The sequence below is a fragment of the Enhydra lutris genome, unplaced genomic scaffold (assembly GCF_002288905.1).
Source record: "Enhydra lutris kenyoni isolate GAN:26980312 unplaced genomic scaffold, ASM228890v2 scaffoldscaffold1, whole genome shotgun sequence".
Taxonomy (NCBI): domain Eukaryota; kingdom Metazoa; phylum Chordata; class Mammalia; order Carnivora; family Mustelidae; genus Enhydra; species Enhydra lutris.
The window spans coordinates 90,953,132-90,978,286 of record NW_019154085.1 but is presented as its reverse complement, the minus strand read 5'-3'; the positions used below and the strand labels follow the sequence as shown (position 1 = coordinate 90,978,286).

Here is a 25,155-nt window from a genome sequence, read left to right as displayed (position 1 = left end):
TAGTCTCCCCTCCTCACAAAAAGGATGTATCCTTCGGCAATTCATCCATTTCAGTTTTTAGTTTATAAAAACGGAGAGAGTAAGTGAGCGATACTTCCTGCTTTGCCACACATTGTCTGCAGATACAGTCTCGTATGATGTTACCTCTGTTTTCCTCTTAAATCCACTTCCTTTTTTACTTTATATGCTACCTTTCTATTTTTTATGTTTTCCATTTACTGCCTCAAAAGATTTATCCTTTTTCACTTCTTTTTTTGGGGGCGGGGGGAGGAGGTAAATTGATAATTATAGAAGCTAAAAAGAAACAAAAACAAAACCAAAAACCTTCCCTGGGAGATTAAATGACATAATGTTGTATATAAAATTTACATATCATTTAACTTAGTTTAATTCAAATGATGATATTAGTCTCCCCTCCTCACAAAAAGGATGTATCCTTCGGCAATTCATCCATTTCAGTTTTTAGTTTATAAAAACGGAGAGAGTAAGTGAGCGATACTTCCTGCTTTGCCACACATTGTCTGCAGATACAGTCTCGTATGATGTTACCTCTGTTTTCCTCTTAAATCCACTTCCTTTTTTACTTTATATGCTACCTTTCTATTTTTTATGTTTTCCATTTACTGCCTCAAAAGATTTATCCTTTTTCACTTCTTTTTTTGGGGGCGGGGGGAGGAGGTAAATTGATAATTATAGAAGCTAAAAAGAAACAAAAACAAAACCAAAAACCTTCCCTGGGAGATTAAATGACATAATGTTGTATATAAAATTTACATATCATTTAACTTAGTTTAATTCAAATGATGATATTATGAATATTAAATTATTAAATTTAAAGACTGTATATATCATGCCAATATCTATATAATTGTAATTTCTTATTTGTAATGCTCACTGGAAGAAGTATTAGCTTAAGGCTTTAAACTCCTTTAACATAATGACTTCTTTCTGTTACTAACTTACTATGAAAAAGGAGAAAGAACGTATTTTCTTGAATAATGATAGTATGAAGAATCTTTATTTTTTTTTACCCTTAAATCAATGTTGCTAGTTAAACTGTATGTGCCTGATCCTTTTCTTGGAAGTGTATAAAATTAGTTTGGGATCAGGTACTAGGTCGAAGGCTGACTGATACAGTTTTTGACTTGTTCCAGCATGGAATACGAGCAAGAAATAAATCTCTGTAGTTAAAAGCATCTGAAATTATGATTATTTTCTATAACAATAAAATCTGGGGAAAGCAGTCTAAATAGAGAGGAAAAAATTTAAATTGTTAAAGAGGTAGCATTAACAAATGAAAATATTATATAGTTATATTGTGCTTGGTTTCTTTGTTTATTCTGATTTGTTGATTATATGAAGTCACATATATGATTATATGTCTCCAAATCAAGGGAAGATAATGTGACAACATCAAAGCTTTATAACAATAGCCACCCCATATATGTAACTCTGTAATAAATGTTCTCTGTTAAGCAGTGCCACTATACTCTCAAAGCAAAAACTGGACTTAAAATTTGCACAGAAAGATGTGATATCTGTATTGCGTGTTTTCCCCTCAGCACGACTAGCATGTGAAAGTCAGGACGAGCTACAGCTTGTTACCTGGGATCATAAAGGATAGATATTGATGTCACAGCTTCTCTTTGCCTTTACTACTCCAAAAGACAAGCACATCTCATATTTTCTGCTTTGAAAATATGCCAAGGGGCAGGAAAGCAAATAAGGAACGTGCAATGACCTGACTCTTGAAATGGGGACAATACAGGCCACTAAAGTTGAATTGCTCAATACCCCTGCTGAAAAGTTGTGATCTGTTTGAAATCACTCATGACAAGTTCTTTGGGCTCTTCTCAAATATTCTCTATGGGACCACAAGGTCGATGGTCGACATGCAGGAGTGCTGCTCAGCTTGACAGCAAGACTGGGGAAGAGCAAACGGTGCAGTCTCCTTTCTGCAAGTCCAGTATTTTGAGAAACTAAGGCCTTAATTAGCTGGAATGTAGAGAAGTAGAGAATAATTCCTATCTCTTTCAAATCTGTGACAGAAACAGAACTCATTATCCTCTTCCCACAAGTCCAGACGAAGGCTTCTGTAGTACCTGTACATTTCCTTATGTGTTTCTCTCACCCTAAGAACTTAGAAAATAATGCTGAACTTTTAATAAAATAATTAGATTGGAACAATCACAAAACCAAAGAAAATGACAAAAGGCCTAATGCGGATCTTTCTCTTAATGAATGTCCCTTTGGTATTTATATATTTGTTTTGCATCCTTCTGCATTTAAAACCTCTGTTTTACAAATGTTTAGGAAGTGACTTCCTCTGTGTGTTTTCTAAGGTAAATTAGGGCACACCTACTGTCTTTTTTTTTTTTTAAGATTTTATTTATTTATTTGACAGAGAGAGAGAGATCACAAGTAGGCAGAGAGGCAGGCAGAGAGAGAGGAGGAAGCAGGCACCCCGCCAAGTGGAGAGCCCAATGTGGGACTCAATCCCAGGACCCTGAGATCATGACCTGAGCCAAAGGCAGAGGCTTAACCCACTGAGCCAACCAGGTGCCCCCTACTGTCCTTTTTTTCTCAATAGGACTGGAGCTGGGTTTTACTTAATGTAATTCCCCTCCCACTAACTCTCCTTGGACTACTCCTCTTTTCTTTATGCCACATATCACCTCATTTTCAATAACAAGCACTTAAAAAACCAAACCAAACCAAAACAAACAAACGAACAAAAACACCTGCACTTTATTTTTCATCTTCAGACTCCTAGAAGCCCAAATTATACCAGGTTCTGATCATTTATGTCTGGTGTATTACATCGGTTTTAAGATTTTCCTTTTTAATTTTTTTTAAAGTTTATGTTGAAGAACAATACTCTATGTTCTTTACATATATTATATTTCTTTTTTTTTTAAGATTTTATTTATTTATTTGAGAGAGAGACAGTGAGAGAGAGCATGAGCGAGAAGGTCAGAGGGAGAAGCAGACTCCCCATGGAGCTGGGAGCCCGATGCGGGACTCGATCCCGGGACTCCGGGATCATGACCTGAGCCGAAGGCAGTCGTCCAACCAACTGAGCCACCCAGGCGTCCCAACATATATTATATTTCTTAATCCTTAGAACAATTTTAGAAAGTGCATGCTATGAGCATTTCCATATTAAGATGACAAAGGAACCAAAGGAGAAAAAACTAAGCAAGCAAAACAGACTGCAATCCCCAAGATAAGATGTCCTCTATCACTTGGTTCTTGTGCACCTTGTTTACCACAAACCACTTTTGAAAAGCCATTTTTAATTTCCTTTTCATTACAAACTGGGATTCATTTTTTAAATCTCTTTTTTTCCATCTTGTTTTGACCAAATGGAGAATTGTTCTTGTTATGGGCAAAAAGAAATAATATATATTATAAGAAATGTCTTGGAGTTTTGCCATGGCTTCTTGTTCCGGCAGAGCACTACGTCATCAAGACTTTCTGAAACATTCAGATGATCATGATACTCCGTATTTCAGACATTGTCAGTGTTCCCCTATTGCTAATGGGATGGATTTCAAATTTCTAGCTAGCCATTCTATGTTCCTCAGAATTATTTTACTGTGTAATATTATTGTTCAATGCTCCTTTATAAGCATAATTTACTTGCCCAGCTACAATCCCCAGAGCCTCTGCCATATTCCTTCTTCCCTTAATGTCTTCCCTCAAATAGACTCAGAGTCCCTCGAGGGCAGGGGCTATATACACCTGACTTTCCTCTTCTTCCCTGTCCATTTTTGGTAGAGATTTCCACACTAAAAACAATAAACATCAAAAGGCAAGGAGAAGAGAGAACAAAAACAAATAAAATTATGTTCTTCAATAAGTTAAGATGGTGAATTAAGCCTATTTAGTTTTTATAGAGAACCATTTAACCTGAGTTTCAGAGCATTCAGGAAACACCCCAGGGTAGCATTAGATGGAAATTATGATAAAATCAATCACTTTTCTATTTTTTCTGACTCTTAACCCTCTTAAATTTTTGAAAATTTAATAACAAAGTAAGAGTGGTATTACTATGATGATAGTAAAATCACAGGCTGTCAGATCTCACAGTACAAAAAGGCACCAGGATACTATTTTTTAGCAACATTAGCTAAGAACATACTACATGCAGAATGTATACTAGCTATAGGGGCAAAATAGATAACTCATACACAACTTCTTACTTGAAAGAATTTACAAACTACCAGAGAGAAACAGACATATAAATTTAAAGGGGCCATGGAGTGTACAACAGGCAGCATTCCCAGGCCAATTTCATAGAAATATGTTCCGTGTCCAAAGGCCACACAAAGATGAGAGGTCAATTCCATCCATAAAATATGGAATGTCAGAGAGGAGTATGAGCAATGTAAGCGCACAGATATTCTCATACACACATGATCAAAGAAAGGAGATAATTTCATGGAAAACCATTTTTCCTAAAAAAAAGATGAATGAAAAAACAGATACCCATATAAATCTAACAAAACCAAAAAGAAAAAAAGGAAAAAGTATTAGATTGGGGGAAAATTCTCATAGTATGTTATTTTTAGCTTTTGTTTGAAATGAAGAAGTAAAACATAAAAACTAACATTGTCATCTTGTTTTGACCAAATGGAGAATTTTTCTTGTTATGGGCAAAAAGAAATAATATATATTATAAAAAATGTCTTGGAGTTTTGCCATTTTGAAAACAGTCATTGCCTGAATTGATATGATTTCAGAAGCAATGCACTATTAGAGGTCTTTTTGGTTCTCCCTTTTCAGACGACACAAATATTTTTAAAAACTGCCTTTTCTCTTCTCTTCTTGGAAAAGAATACAAATTACACAGATTACTATTTTAAAAAAGTAAATATCACCCAAATTCAACCGATAATAGACAACCATTTGCCTTTAAGCTATGCAAGTCAAATATTATTGTGTTTGTTCACCGATAAACCCTTTAGTGCCTAGGATGTTGTCTGGTTTATAGTAGGTGCCCAATAAATGGTTGTTGATGAATGGGTATAGGAAGAGAAGATTGACAGTATATTTGTTCTCTAAAAGGGTAAAATATGAACCAATCAAGGGTCAGACACCTGGGATTCTAGTATGAACAGATTTTCTATTATTCTTAATATTGCTGCTAATGGAAATTTAGTCTTTTCAGTGTCTTCATATGTATCTTAGAAGGATTTGGGAGAGAATTTGTATCTGTGGTTGTGACTCCAACACAATTTTAAACCTGATTGCAAACAACAACAAAAAAAATCAGATTGGACTCAGATTTAAATATATTGTGCCATATAGACTTAATATAAGTGAACACTTAGTCCAAACATCACTTTATAGACAAGGGAAATGTGACACAAAGAGTCATTAGTCAATTTCTCAAAATCATAGCTAGTTTCATTCATAAAGTCTATATACTTTTGGACCCAATATTTCCACTTCTGGGTGTTAATCCTAGAAAACTATTGAGAAAGTACAAAGATAGTTGCATACATGTTTTTATCCTTGGAAAAAAGTTAACAAAAGAACACAACACAAAAACAAAACCACATACCTAATAACTAAATGATACATGGTTGATTAAATAAAGCAGGAAAAATGCAGACAATGGAACACTGGACAACAATTAAGAATAAAAGCATCTAATTACATATGTTGACATGGAATGCTGTTCAGAATGCTACAAACATGATTTTATTATTGGAAGATGAAATGTACTCTAAATATTGCTGGGAGACAACGCTGTGGAAGTAAGTCTATGTTTTAAAGAAAGTTAAATCCAATATAAATAAAAGTCTGGCCCTAATAAGATATTTTACAAGTAGGAATACACTATTAACTTGATACTGAGTTGAGTAGTTCTTCACAGTATTAATAGTTTCTAACCCTTATAACAAAAATTAAAAGCAGCCCAAATACTGTCAAAATACATGCATCAGATTTTTTTTAAATTTTGGTTTTAACATAATGTGATGTACTTACTTTAAAAAATATCAAAATTTTTGTCAAATAAGCATAAAAAATTCCTAGATTTTGTGTTTGTCTAGGCTTTTCTGTGGAGTTTTCTTTTCCCTCCACATATAGTAATAAGAGAAAATGGCCATCAAGAGACGAAAGTGAAGGCTTTCAAAGAACAAATCTATTCCTTAAATTGAAGGATACAGTAATAAAATTTCTATATGGAAAAAAAAATCTGTCTCCTTCATAGATCTGAATACTTTATAGACTTTCCAAATGTTTATAAGCTCTGCACATTCAAATAGTTTTCCACTCTATGAAAAAAAGAAACGTACTACCAACAAACAAAAGCAAGCACTATATCTTAGCTCTTAAATCAATTTTTTATTTCCTGTAAGGCTTTTAGATAAACTAGTACATACTATCTTTTCATTAAAGATACATGGCCTCTACCAATTGAAATCTGAGGCTGAAATCCATGTTTCCAAAAACCTCCCCTTATAAGGAAAATCAACCACTAGAAAGATATCCCAAGGGCTTAATATTCCCCTGTCATATAGAGCTTTCAAAACATCTCCCTTAATGGCCATCCAATGGCAAAATCCAATAAACCAAAATTTATAATTTTTATCCCCCTTAAACTATCTAGAGTTGATCTATATTCTTTTCTTTTTTCTTTTCTTTCTTTTCAAATTCTTTTACACTCTCTACTCCTTTGACTTGGAGGAATCTACTCTTGGACAAGTTCCCCCCAATTTCTATTTTTTCTCATTTGCTTCTGCTGATTCCTTTGTAACACAGAATCAAACAGTGGTATTTCCTAGATCCTTAATCCTCTACTTTTCTTTCTGTAAACCCACTCTTGTGTCGTGGCATAACATATACTTCATCAATTGACCCCAACATATCTCTCTCTTCTTCTCTCTTCCCAGTTTGCCATGTAAGCTATGTTCTGTTCTCAACAACATATTCAGACCTATTCTGAATATTCAACATTATTCAGACCTATTCTCTTCCTCTTTCAAGAACGGTTTTTAGTCATTTCCCATCTGTACAAATACTACACTTTTTTTTTTCAAAATACTATGAAAATATCACTTCATCTATAAAGTTTTTCTCTCCCCAATAAGTAATCACTAATTGATCTCCATTGAGATATTTTCCTATAATACTTTGGTTACATTTCTTTGTTTGTTTTAAATTTTTTATTTAACTTCCAGTTAGATAATGTATAGTGTAATATTGGTTTCAGAAGTAGAATTTAGTGATTAATCACTTACATATAACACCCAGTCCTCATTACAAATGCCTTCCTTAACACACATCACCCACTTAACTATTATAACAATTGTCAAATGGAATTTTAAGGTTTTTAAATCCATTCATCTACCAAAATAAATTTTAAATTCTTCAAAGGAAAATCCACATTGGAGTTAGTAGAGTGTAAAGAAAGTAGTACAGAGTAAGAGTTACAACTGGGGCATGAACTTCAGAACCAAGCAAGTATCATCTGAGTCTCAGGTATCCTTAGCTTCCTAGTATGTAACTTCAGAGTTATCATCTGTGAAATGGGGATAATAATTACATCATGATGATGATAACATCATAATATCCTAACTTTACATAAAATATGTAAAGTGCCTAACAGTGTTTGGTAGAAAGTATTTGCTAAGTCAGTTTTAGCTCTTACTAATTATTCTTCCAAATTTACACAGGGTCTCATTCATCTTATGTTATCAATAAACATTTGGCAAATGGATTAATGAATGGATGATAGCAGAATATCAATAACTCTCCTATGCTTCTTTTATAGATTAAGTTATTTGAGGGATTCACTAAGCATTACTGCTACCATCAGATAAAATTTTAGGTTTTAAAAAACAAAGGCGCAGACAAAATTTCATAAAACCAAATGCATATAGAGATAACGACAAACATACACAAAAGTAAAATGTTTTTGTTTTAAACCTTTCCAATTAATTTATTTTTCCTCACTGAACTTATGAAATAGGCTTATTATCACCTTGAAAGGTGATAATCAGGGGCTGGGTGCCCCTGATGATACTTGGTAAGAGTAAAAAGTGGAAGAGAACATTATTGCAGGCTGCTACTCCCATGAGAGATATCGATTCTGGGGACACAGGAGCATTCTCTCGGCAGACATGTTCCTAGACCTATTTATGGGGAGGAAGGAGGGTTGGTCTGAAATGTTATGGATACTTTGCCTGGACATAATGAAGAGGGGCAAGAATAATGAAGACTGGGCCCCAGAACAGGCATTACTGTTGTCCCAAACATGAAGTATCATGAGTACCTACATCAATGTTTAGCCAAGGATCACTCTGGACTTATTAAATCTGAAATATCCATGAATTTCTTTCCCTTGCTCTTCTACTCTCCAGTTGCCCTATGCAGGCTCAAGCACTTGTCACTTTTCTCCTGAAGTGGTGCCAAATCTTCTCATGTGGAGTCCCAGCAGCTGATCTCCAGGGCTCTCCCCACATGCCAATGAGCATCACCTTCAAAAGCCAACTCCTTCAGCTCAGATCTCTGATCTCTGGCTATTCTGATCTCTGGCTCTTTTTGGGATCCTATGTAATCCTCTAACTTTGGCATAAATAGGATTCTAATTTACCATTTCAGTTTTATGTCTTCACACCCCTCCCCTTCCCAACTACAGTCACCCTTCAGTCTATTATATGCAGTCACTCATACTTCTGCAAATAGGCCACTAAGTCTCACATCCATGTCTTTGCTTATATTATTCTTTCTTTTCAGAACGCTCTTCCCAACCTCACTGAACTTCATGAATTATGTGAACCACAAAAAATCACCATTTCTATAAACCTTCCATTTCTGTTAACAAATCACTTGCCCTGCTATGACTTTATTGCCCTCTCTTTTTTCCTGTGTTCACACCTACATTATTATAGGTTAAGTTGTTGTTTATAAATTTTTCACCCCATTAATTAATGGGCTTCTTGATGGTGGGTTTTAATTTAATTCATCTTCACTTGTCTAGGATTTAGCACACTTTCAGGGTCTATAAATATTTGCCGAATGGCTGCAGGAATTTTGGGTGGAGCCAGGTTGAGGTAGAACTGAAGAAGAGTCTCCTCTGTCTTCACTTAAACAAGATACAAACCCGAGTGTGACCTGAGAAGTGAATCAATGTCTTAACAGATCAGTTTATATACATTTTGTAGGCTAACATTTAAAGTATTATTTTTGGATGTAGTTTATGTAGGAATATTGGTTTGACATATTCAAATATCTTCCAGGAAAAAAAAAAAAGGAAAGAAAGAATACCATTTTTTTCCTATGTGCTTACTTTAATCAGTTCCTTTTTCTTTTTAGTATTATCTAAAGAATGACATTTTCTTGAATGACAATATAGATAATTTGTGAACAAAACCACAGAGTTTTGATAATGAAACATCTGAATTTCAATACAATTGTGCTTAAAGACCATTAATAAGTACACTGTGACACCACCCTGGGGCTGCTATCAGGTGCCAGTCATGGCCTCTGTTTATGACACTAGGTATTATGGGTGATGTCACATATAAGCCATCTCTAAAGCTCAGATACAAAGTGCAAAAATTACTTCCGTTGTGATGAACATCGATAGTTACCCCAAAGGTGGCCCCTGAAATTTCTCAGAGGTAATGAGTTTGTTTGTTATGGACAAAAAGAAAAATTTAAACTATTAGGAAACCAAATTTTTACCATGTACTTATTTCTTCCATGAAGAAATCTTTCTGGTTAAGGTAAGAGTGTTCTCCATAAAAATATGGGAAAGCAAAATAATGTATTATTTCATCAGTACTTGAAATGGACAGTCAGTTACCAAATAAAAGCCACTATTCCAAATACAGTACAGACTATAGCAATAGTCTAAAAACACCTGCTTCTGTACTTCCTTAATTAAAAGCCACTATTCTAGCAAATGTGTATTTATTAGGCAGTTCCATGTGCTTTTTCATTCCCTCCATTATATTTCCAGACACTCTAGCTGACTGTGGTGCATACACTTGTCGGTGAGCGAAGCAAAGGTTAAGTGTGTGTGACACAGATGAGCCCTGAGATTAAGTATACACTGTGAAATGCATGTGGATGTTCATGACTTAAACCAATGAACTGTGGCCTGAAATGATGTCACACGAAGCGCAGTGGTAAGTGGAAGGTTAAACCTACTTGCATCTTGGCTCATTAAACGCAGTTAAAGTGCAAATCCCCTCATTCTGACAGTAGTGATCACAAGGGTTCTCTTTCTGGTCACAGCGCTGACTTTTAAACCCCACAGAGCATCTGCAGAATTTCAGTAAAATACAGCTAAATAAAGCGTCTGATTTTTTTTCCTAAATATGTTTCAAAATTATTTCATACAGAGATAGTAACATATGAATAAAACTTCATCAGGTATGCTCATTTCTCTCTCATTCACACTCATCACATGCTACTTTGACAAGATGGGGACAGAACGTGGATGTGGATCCTATGTGGATGTCATCCTTCTAGTTAAGCAGTGATAAAAGAAAACTCAAAATAGAAACCACATAAGTGGAATAGTTTTATTTCAAGTTGTCCATTCTGGACAGAGGGAAAAATACTAAATTCTAGATTTTTCTCATGAGCAGAGAATCTCCAACACTTTCCAAATGTTTAGAAACCCAGATTCAAGTTAATGAATTCCAAAGTGGACACAGCCTTAATAGGCTTACATAATACAATACTCTGCACCTGATACAAACATCAAATAGCATTATACATTTGAAAAGATACCACAAGTTCTTTTGGAAAGAATGGTTGTAAGTACCAAGTGTTCGTAAATATGATTATGCCTGGGTTTCCCATATCTGAATAAGGTAGAGTAATTTTCCCTGGCATTTCCAAGTTCAAAGATCTATGAATGTCTTTAATGGGTATGATGCTAAGAATTGAATGAGCTCTTCCTTATGAAATTACAAGTAAATTGATGAGGGAGGAGATTCTGCAGCATATGAGCCACTAAGGAGTAATACTTGATCAGAGATGTCCATGAAACATTCATTTAAAATGTATTATGCCCCCCCCAATAAAATGTATTACCCCAAGAAAGGAGAACAATAGAGGAGGGATTCCAAGTACATACAAAGTCATACCACAAAATGCCCATAACATCCTATAATACTCACAGACACACAGGTACATTTGTCTCAGGGTCCAGCTGGCATGTGCCACCATTGTAACAGTAGCCATCACATAACTGACAGCTAGAGGCAATCTTTCCATTAGTGCAGCTGCAGCAACAAAGAAGAGAGAAATCTCATTGTTACTGGCATCATTATTGTTGAAAGCTGACATAAACTCTCTGCAGATGAGAATATTCATCACAGAGGAGTAATGGAATGCCTGGCTAAAAGGAAGTTTTCAGAAAGACAGACTTCCTGGAGGCAAATATATATATATATATATATATATATATATTTTACAAAATGATGACAGATAAATGTTTTCTTTTGGTAATTTTCAAATTTTCAACCCATTTGCTTAATATAAAATTTTAATACCGCTATATATATGTGTGAAAAATATGCTTTAATGTCTAGTACTTACACTGAAGGGAAACATTAGCATCAAGATCTTATTCCCTTTTCATATAACCAGGGCTTGGTGACATCAGTGTGAATTATAAACCACATGATCTAATATTCTGGAAGCAAATGCTTCAGCTATTTCTTGTAAACTGGAAAATCTGGTCCAAAAAAACTGTTACGAGTTTTAGATTCCAGGTTTTATAAGAAAGTATAGGGTTATCTGGTAGTCATTTTGTCCCACTGCTTCTCTTTGATTATGTACTGTAATTAATGTCATTTTTTTTACTCTGACATATAAAAAAATCATGCAATGTTCATTGCAAAAATAAACAGTAGTGTACTAGGAACAATATGTAGTCTGGCAACAAGGTAACAAGGTAGGGTTTCTTGGAAAACTTATGAAAACAACTCTAATTTACAACACATTACATGTCTGAAATAAGAATAAACACTAAGGCTATTGCTGCATGGGGGAAAACAAGCATAACAATAATAGGAAAAACACAGAAATTTCTTACTTGCAATGTTATATTTTGACATAAATAAATACTATTAGATTGGACTTTGAAAATTGTTTGGGGAACAGACAAAGGTGCGTCGACATTCTAAATTATCAAGAGATCTCTTGTATGAGAAGTAGGGTCATAGAATCATACAAGCCTTGGCCCAAATCAGAATTACAACAGATCATGCCACTATTCGGATGATGAGATCATGTTGGCACTAGGTACCATAAAGCAATCAGTAGGTGTCACAAGCTTGACTCATAAATCAGATTGCAATATCACTGATCACTTTGATCCTTTCCATGATGGATATCTATTGTGTTACATCCATTGAAGTGTAATTCCCAATGACTGGTTAGATTCCTGCTATGATCAGTTGGTGATCTTAATTAATTTATTCTGTGAATATTTATTTCACCTCTTGTAGGTGGTAAGCCTGCTGGAAATACGCCAAATGGCCTATCATTTTTCCAGGTGTTCAATTTAAAGATATTTTTTAAAAGCCTAGATATTAAAATCGTAATTCTTTTCAAGATGAACAGAAGCCATGAGTCAACTATGTACTGGTTACAGAATGGATATATATGAATGTAGAACCAACATGGAGAAGAAACCAGTAGTTTAACATTTCCAAGATTTAATAGAGAATGTCTTAAATCTAGAGGTATCTGAATATGGATGCAAAGTGAGACAAATATACATAGTGGTATTAGTGTCTTATATGTTAAATGGATCTGAGAGACTTTTCCTTGCCCTCATCCCAGCCTACTTGAAAATCAAAGAGCAGCAAGTTATAGTTTCTTGTTCTATCAAAAGGACAACGTCAAAGAGAAAAAAAGAGCTCATTATACATTAAAAGATTTCCTACCAAAAAAGATAACTATACACCAAATATCAGCTTTTAAAAGAGAAAAAAATTCTAAGTATGATTGCTTTTAAACTCCTGCTTTCAAAAGTTATAAAAGATGTTGCCTCTTTCTCCTTCTAAAGGTCTTCTTTAAATCCTTAATTGAAGACAGACATTTGTGTATATTTCAAATGTGAAATACAGATTACTGAAATCATTATAATGCATCAAAGAGTTCAGCTCATATTTTAATGCCGGTTTTCATCACAATTTCATTTCTTAGAGGCTTGTGTCACACACACACACACACACACACACACACACACACACACAATTTGTGATATATCACTTTCCCCAAAAGTGAATTACCAGTTGTCCCATATGCACAAAGAATTCCCATAACAACTGACATTGCAAAGGTATTATTTAGGCTATTCAAAATTATGATCAAGTCATTCTTCATCAATATTTACTTAGATTTTCATAAAAGAGAAAAATATACAATTAGCTCCATTTTTAAAGATCATATTTACTATACTTGACAGAGTATCTATTCTAGTTGACAGCTCATAGACAGTGCATTAGAAACACACCTGACTATTTGGCATCATCACACATATACACGGAGGCTTGAATCCTCCTATTTATGTAAAAGATTTACTGTAACTCAGTCATGGTTGTTTTAGTATCAGTTACTTACCTATGAGACAGAAATTCTACCATCACTGTAAACGCCATTTAATGCTGAGATGAAAAGTGTCATAGAAATGAAGAGAAATTTGTCTAAAAAGTTTCAGAATACTCAGTCTTGTTTGTCTTATCATGCTCATATGTTAGTCTATTTGATCAAGTATTGTACTATTATAAGCTTCCACTATCTACTTGTTTGTTAGCAACTAATATTTATCTATTTGACATACTGTTCAAAAAAGGATCTTTTAAGGGTCAAGAACTACAATGTTGGATCTTTGTGGCCTACTCAGGTTATGAGGTTCTAGAGTTTCCAGGTTGGTAAAGCCAGTTTTCTCAGTAGAGTGGGCAGTTCTGAGAGCCCGGAAGAGTCTCGCCCTTCTTTCTTCACGTGGAACTCCCTCTTGTAATGGAAACATGGTGTGGGTCTCTGCATGAACTTTTCCAAGGTAACAGAAGGAAATTGTGGCATATAGCCTGTCTTAGATGATAATCTATTACTTCCTGTGTGAATGGAATGCAGTCGTAAGCAAGACACTACAATGCATTCTGATATGGTGCACTGGACACAGAGAAAAATATATGTTCACTCATGAAAACCAAGTTCTGTCTTGCTCAAGTTTCATCACAAAGAACTGATGAGCTTAAGGAGCAAACATGATTTTGGTCATTTGCGTGAAAATGCCTTTGCTTTTATATACTTATCAAAGGCACATATTTATACTTAGTCATATTTTCAATTACTTTACTTAAAAAATAATGTACTTTCAAATGACCCAATTTGAGGGCTTGAGTAAATGTCATTCTTAATGATAACACAAATCATACTTAGCGTAAATTCTAAAATGTGAGCAAATAAAAAATAAAAATATGTTGCTGCTGTCTGTAATGAAATTTTATTGGGCCTTGTTTGGCAGAGCAACATCACTCAGGGCTGGCACACTCACAGAGCTGTCTCAGGAGAAGCCGTGGGATGAACACTTGACGCCATGCTTTTCTACCTCATGTTCTCATTTATGAGTCTCCTCGGCAAGGTAAGTGATGGACTCCAGTGCTTTTAAGTTCTTCTTTTAAAAGGTTGTGAAAAGAAGTTCAGAGTGAGGACTGAACTCTAACCTCAGCGGCATAAACTTTTTTCACAACAGAACCCGACCGGCATTACCCTTTAGCTGTGATGCTCTGTTTTCCAGTCACTTGGTCTTAAAGCCAAAGGGCAAATGCAACGTAACCAAAGTCTAACTTGGACATTTTTATTGTAGGTGCCTCCTAGGACACATTATTCTTTCTCCTAATTTTGGACTACTATGCTTAAAGTCAGATAAAAACCCAAAGATTAATATGTATTCCCATTAGACAGCTCTTTTGCTCCTCCCCCACAAGTTCATTTTGTAACAACAGAAAGGAAACACTCACTGTCAATAATAATGATGAAACATTTAAAAGCCTGAGCTATTCAAATTTAAGAATATTACATATAGCTTTTTGAAGGTATGTTGCATTTCACTATTTCTTGCTTACTATTAGGAATATTCTACATAGGGAATGACCTGATCATATCATTACATGATTGCATGAGTAATTTTCATGTTTCCCAGTTGCATATTATAGATGTTGAATAAGTTCATTTAATTGACATGAACTGAATTTTATCTACAACCAAAAGGAGAACAGAATGCACTGGTCACTATATAGAACCTTAGGATAAAAACAATTTGCATTATTTTCACTTCTATTGCTGAACTGTTACATCCTTCTGGGTTTAAATGCTTTTATAGATTAAGCTGAATGTCCACTTACTTGCAAAATATATCTTCACTGTCTTTATTTATAATACAATGCCCGCCATGGCACCTTATACATTTGTCAACCTCACATTTTGGACCTTCATAGCGTGTTGGACAGATGCAGTCAACACTTCCATCATCACCAATGGTACAGGATTCAGAATTCACACAGTAGTGGTGACAGACATCTAGGAAGAACGCAGAACAGAGAAAAAGAAATTATACTACAAGATGTTTTTCTTTAGTCACAATCCCTGTTATCATTTCATTTGGTATTTAAAGATGGTGAATCATTAAGCAAATATAAAAATAAGTAAATTAATCAAAACATCTAAGTATTAAAAAATGGCCAGTCGGTAAGTAGATTAATTTACAAAATCAGCTTGTGATTAAATGTAACTAGGATTCTTTAATAATGCTATTGATTCCTCTTTTTGCCAGTCAGGCGTCATTTCATCTGCTAAAAAAAGGTAAGTTATATTGATATCATGCTAGCTGAGGAAGTCTTTTGGTTCTGAATTTTAAAGTTTAAGTTAATCAGGTTCCATAGTTTCCTTCTCATGGGCAATATTAGTATTATTCTGAAATGAGCAGAAATACTCCAGATTTCTTTGGATGTCATTTATTGTTTCCTTTCCTTGCACTTTTTTCATCTGGAGAACAGGGTAGTATGTGATGAGTGGGGGACTCCTACCACTGCATCAGCCCTTTGTGGTGCAAAGAAGCATGCCTCTACACACAGCAGCAGAGGCCCACTACTTCTGAACACCTGAACAGGTGAGCAAACAAGGAGATGTGCCTCTCATGGAGCACCAAGAGAAAAGCGAACCAGGAAACTGATCCATCATGGGTGGGAAGTGAGCAGAGGTCTAGGCTATTGTTCCCCTTCTAGGTAAGAACCTAACATCCCTGAGGGAAAACCTCCATGTGATGTGAGTCTTTTGTTTGGAAAGATGTTTCTTATTGAACACTATAGACAATTTTCTCAACTACAAATGACTTCCTCAAATATTTCTATACCCCTTGAATGGGAATAATAAAACAAAGACCATGTAATAATGCAATAACCACTCTATCTTTATAATTAGACATTCTGACTCAGTCTTCTGAAATGCAGACAAGTATATATGTACGTTTGTATATCAACATGCTACAATTTATCACATTCAAAATATTGGAATTCATAATACAATAATCCTAAGCAAAAGAACTGATTAGATCAGTCTCAGACTTTGTGTTTAGAAGCTGCAATTTCCTTTTAGCTAACTAATTGTGAAGCAATGTTAAATGTGATTAGCTGAGATAAAAATCTCAATTTATAAACTTTAACCTGCTGTAAGACAGTTAGAGCGGGTGAGGAAAATTAAAACATAATTTATAATTCTCATGTTTGTATATTTATCTAGACCTTTATTAAATCAGACAGAAATTAAATTTATTGACAGGCTGCTTCATATTTATGGAAATTTATTTCAAGCATTCTTATGCTTGCTCTTGCATTATGCCAAGTACCCTCATTGAGATTCAGCGCTTAAGTCTATTAGCAAGGTTTTGGCTATATTTAAAAAAAGTAGCACTTTCAAAAGGTGAGAGACTTGAAGATCTAAAAACTAAGGCGGTGTTAGTATCTATCCATGATGGTGTCTGTTTGCAGTTGCTCCAGGCTTGGTGGTTAGAGAGCACACATCAGAGACTCTGTTTTTATTTATGAAGAATGTATGATCAGCTGTCTATATGAGCTTCTCTCCCATTCAGTGCAGAAATCTCTAGAAAACAACTATCATTAGCTCAGGTTGTTCAATACATCTTACTGACAAAGAGCTCTTTTCATATCACCCCCCAATCGCTTTAAATGCCATACTCTGATCCTGGTTCAACTGTCTGATGGGGCATAGAAATTGGTTTGTGTATCCTTCTAAGATCTTCTTAGTACATCCTTATCCATAGTGGATAACTCATCAAAATCATGTAGGTGACTTATTTGCAAATGTAAATTCCAGTGCTCATCCCTGTCACTACTGCCCACTCATGACTACATTCTAATTCATGAATCTGAAATGGGGCCCAGATGATTTCCATGTGACTGGTTGAGGAACTAAAATCTGGGAACGGGGGAATATAAGAAATGATGACCCAGAAATAAATTGTACTGATTAGCATAGGGACTACATTGTTCAATAGTTGTAAAAGGATTTGATTCAACCAAAATAGCTTCTTTCTTCATTTTTTCCTCTTTCTTTCTTTCTTTCCTTCCTTCCTTCCTTTCTTTCTTCTTTCAAGAGAGTGCATGTGAGCAGGGGTGAGGGGCAGAGCGAGAGGGAGAGAATCTTAAGTAGGCTCAATGCCCACTGCAGAGTTAGTTGTGAGACTCAATTTCATGACCCTGAGATCATGACCCTGAGATCATAACTTTAGCCTAAATCAAGAGTTGGCAATTAACCAACTGAGTACCCCAGGTGCCCCTAAAATAGCTTATTTCTTAACTAACTTTGTGATCCTTAATTAAAATGCAATTTTAATCCAAAATTTTGGGCCATTTTATTTTTATGATGACATCACTGAGAAGACCTGAGAAACTGGACAAACAACTGGGTTAACATTCTGATGTTTGATGATTGCCCTGTAACACACTGTAGCAAGGAATACCTCTCATTTGCCTGAAGTGCTAAAGGGTAAAGTTAAATACTCACCTACAATTTACTAACTATAAGTAATTTTGGTGCATGGATTAAGTCTGCCTTAGGCTAAGATTAAAAAAATGTGAGAATATATGCAACTTATTGGTGTTCAAAGAAATACAAATTACTATTGCCTGGGTGGCTCAGTCAGTTAAGTGTCTGACTTCAGTTCAGGTCATGATCTCAGGGTCCTGGGATGGGACCCCACACTGGGCTCTGCACTCAATGAGGTATCTGCTACTCTCTCCCCCTCCTCTCATGCTTGATATTTCTCTCTCTCTCTCTCTCTCTCTCTATTTCAAATAAATGAATAAAATCTTAAGAAAAGGAAATGCAAATTAATACCTAAAAGATATACCATTGCACTTCCACTTAGTTGACAACAAATAACAAACTCTCATACACTACTAGTAGAAATACAAATTGGTTCAATTGATTTGGAAAGTGATTCACAGTAGGTACTGTCAATTAGTAGATACTCTATTTGAACATACCCACACCTTATGACCTAGCACTTCCACTCTCAATATATATCCAAGAGGAAAGCATGAATTTGTGCACAAAAATATGTATGTAATATGCACAGCAACCTGTGCATAGAATCAGCCCCAAACTAAAAATAATCCAAATGTTCATTGCAAGAAGAAAGGACAAACTCTGGTTCATTCACACAAAGAAATATACACACAAATATATGTATACATACACATAAATAAAAAGTGAAAGCAGTACAGCTTATAAGTAACAACATGGATGAATCTCACAAAAGTAGTAAGAGAAAAAAGCTGGACACAAAAATATATACACTATTTTTTAATTTACATAAAGTTCAAAAGGCAAAAGTAATCTAGGGTTTTAGAAGTCAAAAAGAACTTATTTTGGGGGAGAAAGGAAGGTATAGTGAGAAAAACCATTAAGGAGCATCTGAGGTACCAACAGTATTTATTCTTGACCTGGGTGTTGGTTCACGCTGCTGTGTACACCTGGTGATAATTTATTGAACTGTAAACTTGTGATTAAACTTTCCTATTTATATTATGCTTCAATAAAAAGATTTTTTCTAACCTAATGGCAAATAAACTACAATTACAATATTTTAGAGATTCGAGTTAATTTGCTAATTAGAGTAAACAGGTTTTTTCTTTATAAACAGTTCTATTGAAAGGAATTCATGATCTACTTTTTATGCTTTAAAGAAAATTCTCTACCCTTTAAAGCTTTCAATATTTTTTTCCTAGCATATCAGATGCACAAAATTCAATGCAGTTGATTGGCCTCATGGCATAAAAGTGGAATCAAAAGAATGTAAAAGAAATGCTTGCTTAAGATAAAATTGTGAAATAAGAAGATATTAGAATTTGCACTTTAATAAATAATTCTAAATTGCATGCTGTTAAGCCATGCCACTTTCTTCCTTCTAGAAAAGACAGAAATCATTTTAGACTCAGAACCCCTTCTCTACAGATATTCAAATGGGAGATACTTCATTTTCCCCAGTTCACATGCTTCACACTTGACACTATGTTGAAATTCAGGGACAGAGAGTCGCTCACTATACTCTGACCCTGTCAGTGTTGCTTCCCAGAGCCTTTCTTTGAAAATGTTCTGACTATCTCCCACTATTAGGCTTCAGATGTGGAGCATATGAACTCACTTGATTTATATGTTCAGCTGGATTGTTTTCTGCACCACTATTAGGATTCTAGGGCCCAACCCTTGGCATGCATAGTCTCTCCTCCTCTCCTTCCTCTGTCTCTCTCTGTCTTAAAGACTTCAGTATACTCAATTCTCACTCCAATATTCCTTAACATAAGAGAAAGTAACCTTATTTAATAGGAGACTTCGTCATCTGCTATTTAAACTACCACATAAGCAGAGCACCTGGGTGGCTCAGTTGGTTAAGTGTCTGCCTTGGCTTAGGTCATGATCCCAGGGTTCTGGGACTGAGCCCCACATTGGGCTCTCTGCTCAATGGGGAGTCTGCTTCTTCCTCTCCCTCTGCCTTTCCCCTGCCTGTACTCTCTCTCTTTTTAACAAATAAATAAAATCTTAAAAAAAAAAAAAAACTACCATGTAAGCATTTGACACTTGTAAATTGGAAAGCAAAATAATCCCTTCAATTGTTCTCTGTTATTTCAATTTTACTCATGACACATATCATGGAAAAAAATGGTTCGTGCTATTTCTAAAATGGATGATTCAACCAAAGTTCACGTTCTCTGCAATCATCTCAGTATAGGACAACAATGTATAATAAGTCAGTGGAGAGTGACCTAACTTCTCTCTCATTTTCTTCTCAGCTTTAACCCACTTTGAATTATAAGCATCTATACAAAACTTGTATAAATACGTGCAATATTTTCACCAGTGTCACCTCTGTATATACTCCCAAATAATTACTACACACTCATATTTAAATTCTCTCTCTTCATATTTTTATCTAAGAAGAAGAATACTTCATTGGCACTTTCTAATCCAGCAGAAATTTAGTGAAGTATGAAGAAGTATGAAGTATGAGAAGGCTCCTTTGGTATGTAATTCTTTCCTTTGATTCTAAGGATTCTACCCTGACCTAATAAGCTCTGAAATGAACAGAAAAATTTAGCACTCACTGAAAGAACACTTTTCTTATCCCATAGCACTAAAAAATAGTTACCTTATAAAACATAACCACTTTAAGCACCAACAATGGTTTAAAACCATTTTGAAGGTAATCTTTCTGTAAGATAGAAACCCATTTTCTTAAATATATAAATACATTTTTTTTAAGGATCTTATTTTTAGGTAATCTCTATACCCCATGTGGGACTTGAACTTACAACCCTGAGATCAAGAGTCACATGCTCTACCAACTGAGTCAGCCAGGCATCCCATAATATAGCAATATTTTTAATGGCTCCTGAAACACTATAACTTGTAATTGTTTCTATGAACTTAACTTTGCAGAAGTTTTATAGCCTTCTGCTTTTTGTTTTTGTTTTTTTGTCATTTTTAGCTTTGACTAAGTGACATGTTACTGAAAAACAAACAAACAAACAAACAAAAAAACACTTAGTAATTCCTCCCAAAGAAAACAGTTAGGGTTTTGGTGGCTGGTTAACAGCAAGGTTTATAGCAAAGGGATTGTCTTCTAATTTCTGACACACAGACATAGACACAAATACACAGACACAGAGACAGACAGACACACACCCCAATTACCTTTTTCCCCCAAATTTTAACTTTGGCTTAATAGTTACTAGAATTGGGGAAAAAAAAAAAAAAGAAATGTGGTACACCAAAAAAAGGTAAGTTAAAAGAAAACATAAGTGAGAGGGCACTTTTTGTTGGAGGGCATGACATGGGGAAGGAATTGAATATCGAAGATTAAGGAGCCTAGCCAGATCAACCAGTAAGCATTCAAAAAGAACAGTTTGAATTTACGGAAAGGAAAGCTGGTAAAACAATATGGTTGGTCCTGTTTTGAACAACATGAGTAATTTAACTGTGACAATAAAATGGAAGTGGTGGATCCATAATTGATTATTTGCTGAGGAACATGCATCTGCCTAATTATATCCTGGGAGCTGTAGGAAGAGGACAGAAATACGAGAAAGGCCACCAGCTCTCAGAGAGCTGACAACTCAACTGAAAGTTTAAGACAAGAAGGAAAAAGAACCAGAACTGATTTGAAAAATATCCACTGTGGCAAGAGTCTACAAATATTATTACCAACAAAATCTTCCTTCTTATGAAACATTCATCCCCTAATTTTCAAAGTATTTTATTGACCTGAATAGCATGACAATTGAGATGTTCCACATATGATAAGAAGGGGCAATAATAAAATGTAATTAATCTGTGCTAAGAAAGTAGAGATTACCATGAAATTATATAATAACACTTTATATTCACAATATAAAAATTGTTATAACCTCTGTAGGGTAATTACACTAAGAACTGCATAGTAGCACTAAACACAATCATGTAATCTAAAGGACAACGATGGATATATAATTACAGAGTATTCATATGGTAATTAGGTGAATAGTAACTGGAGAATAAGTGAATGGCTATTTTCTGCAACAGAAATAATTTTCAAGGGATGCCATCATTGCACTCTATCTTTCTTTCTCTCTTTCCTTTTCCAGCAACCAGAGATATAAGGAAATACTTCTCCCTTTAATCTTTTTTAGAGAATCTTAATAGACTCCATAAAAATATGGGTTGTATGGGTATATATACAGGTTTATGAATATTCATGGCAAGCCAGATGTCTATAAAATCTCTAGCTGCATTTAACTTCTTTCCCAAATATTTCTTTCTATTGAAAAGTAATTGCCAAGACTATTTAGCTATTAACTCATATTTACAACTGGGCTATTTACATTGTAATAGTTAGTGAAGTGTGAAATTTATTTAAAGAGAATAAAACAAAACTAAAATAATACCACCTAAGCAGGAGCTGAAGATACTCAGTAAGAATACTGCAATACTGGAGAGTCTTTAATGGGTAATACAGATGGTCAAACAGGGGAGACTAAATTACACAATTACATGTATAAATACCAATTGTTCTACTTCACTAAATTTTGACCTGGTTTAAAAAAATAAGTTATGTGAATTCATTTTAAGATTCATGATTCAAGTAAGCATTTGGTAATTGAGGATTACACACAACAACAATAACCACCAGAAGTAGGACTGTATTACTTTCACAAAGAAGATGAGGTAGAATTATCCATAGTGCTTATCCCCAGGCGTCTATGACTGAGCTCCATTCTCAGTGCGATTCCTGCTCCATCTTCACTGATATTTAATTGTGTCCCAGGAGCAGTAGGTTCTATGAATTTTGCTAATATCGTCCCTACAGGGAGATTTATGGCAGCTTCCATGTAGATATAAAATGTGGAAGACAGCCAATGATGGTATTTTATAAACTTTTGATGCTAAGGTGACATAATAAAAGAAATAAATAAAATCATTGGCTATGAAGGATTTGGAGGTTCAATTCAGTGCTTATTCTGGCTAACAGTGTGATCTTATCTGAGTTACTTGACTAATTTATCCAATACACCCACCAATCATCTTTGAACAGAGGCAATATTCCTAAACATGCCTAAGATTACTTCACCAGTCCTTCCTCTCCTACCTATCCTCAACAATGCCCTTTATATCATCAAGGCCTGTTTTAAGTAAATGATAAGTAAAATTTTAAGTAAAATGATGGACATGATGATGATGATGATAAATACTCGATTTTATCTGTCTTCTTCGTGCTGGGCTCATTTGTTGTTATGGTCTCATGCATTATATGGAATTTTCACATCTTACGGATGAGTAAACTGAGGCACCAAAGGAGGTTAAGCACCCTCCAAAGATCCCACAGCAGTAAGTGGGAGAACAGAAATTCAAACTCAAGTAAGCCAAACACTAGAGAATAAACTCTTTTCTTATTTAACGAGTCATACATTTGTTAAAAAACAAAAACAAAAACAAAAACCATACAAAAAAACCCCAAACCAAACAAAACGAAACAAACCTCTATAAAGTAATTTTAAATATCTTTGGCGTTCCCTTTCCTTTCTGTGTATCTAAAACTGAACATGCCGCCATCTAACTACATGGATATCTGAGGGTCTCCCCACCAGCCAGAATGTTAAAGGGTCCTGTATAGCTCAAGAGCTACAGGCCCAGAAAGGCTTACTTGGTGCTCCCAGAGTCTGCAATATCAGAACTCGGGAATCAAGCTGGACTCCCACATGAGGCGGGGATACCTCACTTCCAGGTTCATATTTCACAGGTCATTCTCAGCCTCCCATCCCAACCCAAGTTGGATATTTGCCTCTCCAGCCACTGATAATTGGTTTACAGCACTGGGTTCTTGGATTCGAAGGAAACTTCTAGTTATCCATGACGATCTCTTCATTATCAAGCAGGATCTACTCTGGGTCCCTCCACATAAATAAGAAACTGAAACAACAGCCAAGAAATCACAAAAGTGAGGCATGTCTGGAGTGTTTCCATTTACTGGCATCTAATTTAGGAAGAAAACATTTAGAAGGATTCTGGAAACGCTCTAAGGTTCTTAAATATGATGACCAGGAATGATTGTGGCCTTTCCTTCTCTCGAGTTAGTTTTCGTCTTGCATGGTTTAGGAGGCAGAAGAGAGAAAGCAACTTGTATAAAATGCTTAGAATTTTATGATTGTCGTCTTCGAAAGCTTATATAAGGCAATGGGAAAACAGATTTAAGAAATATGAAAATTATTCTTTTTTACAGTCCTTAAATGTTTTGCACAACCCAAGATATTTTAATAATTAAACTTATTGCATAGTCCTAAATAGATCTTCCAATTTCAGAGCTGAGTTTAATAAAGTAGGCAAACACTGAATCCAGGTATGCCAATTAAATATTCACTAGGGAAAAAAAATGTGTGCAAAACTCTGATTAGAACTGATAAATTTTCATCAGGAAAGCGTGTCTAAGAAAATTAGCATTTTCTAATTTATTACTAAAAATAGAAATATATCCCAAGTATTTCCATAGAGAACAATGAAAAATTTAGAAGAATGAAATCCATTTTGAGCAAACAGTGCTATTTCTGAGTATCCAGGTAAAAGGAAAATGTAAAGTTGAGAAAGCCAAGTTATCACAACGTTGATTTAAGTATGACATGTGGGGTGAGAATTTAAAATACCAGCATTAAATCTCTGACAGATTGCTGTTTCAAAATGTGTATTAACAATGATAGCACCAATCATTTTAGTAATAGTCAAAAATTAACTCATAAAACTATCATGGCAATATTTTTTCAAATGCCAATAAGCCTATATAACTTTTGTTTATAAATCATGTTCTAGGTTGAGTGTTCCTCTATTTTTAAAACAATCCAGCCATAAAAGGTTTTAGCAAGAATTATTTCTGGGTTGAGTGTTCTTCTATTTTTAAAGGAATATAGCTATAAAGGGTTTTAGCAAGTAACTATTTATAAAGTGGTAGAGAGTCACTTGAGACTTGAAAGCGAGCTGACTTGCAGATGACAGCTAAGTATGGTTTTATAAGATGAGGCTAACTGAAAACCAAATAAGGGGATAAGCAGAAGATGGCTTAAAAAA

The 25,155-nt window shown here is 34.9% G+C and overlaps 1 protein-coding gene across 1 annotated transcript in view; it reads right to left on the bottom strand.

Moving 5' to 3' along the window:
- LOC111140884 (LDL receptor related protein 1B) overlaps positions 1–25,155 on the bottom strand; it is a 1,957,146-nt gene that overhangs the window by 22,921 nt on the left and 1,909,070 nt on the right. The window contains exons 86-88 of the mRNA XM_022493131.1: positions 15,393–15,567; positions 11,151–11,255; positions 10,171–10,284 (exon numbers count right to left, since the gene is read on the bottom strand). Of these exons, the coding sequence (XP_022348839.1) occupies positions 10,171–10,284; positions 11,151–11,255; positions 15,393–15,567 (394 nt within the window). The remainder of the gene's footprint in view (positions 1–10,170; positions 10,285–11,150; positions 11,256–15,392; positions 15,568–25,155) is intronic.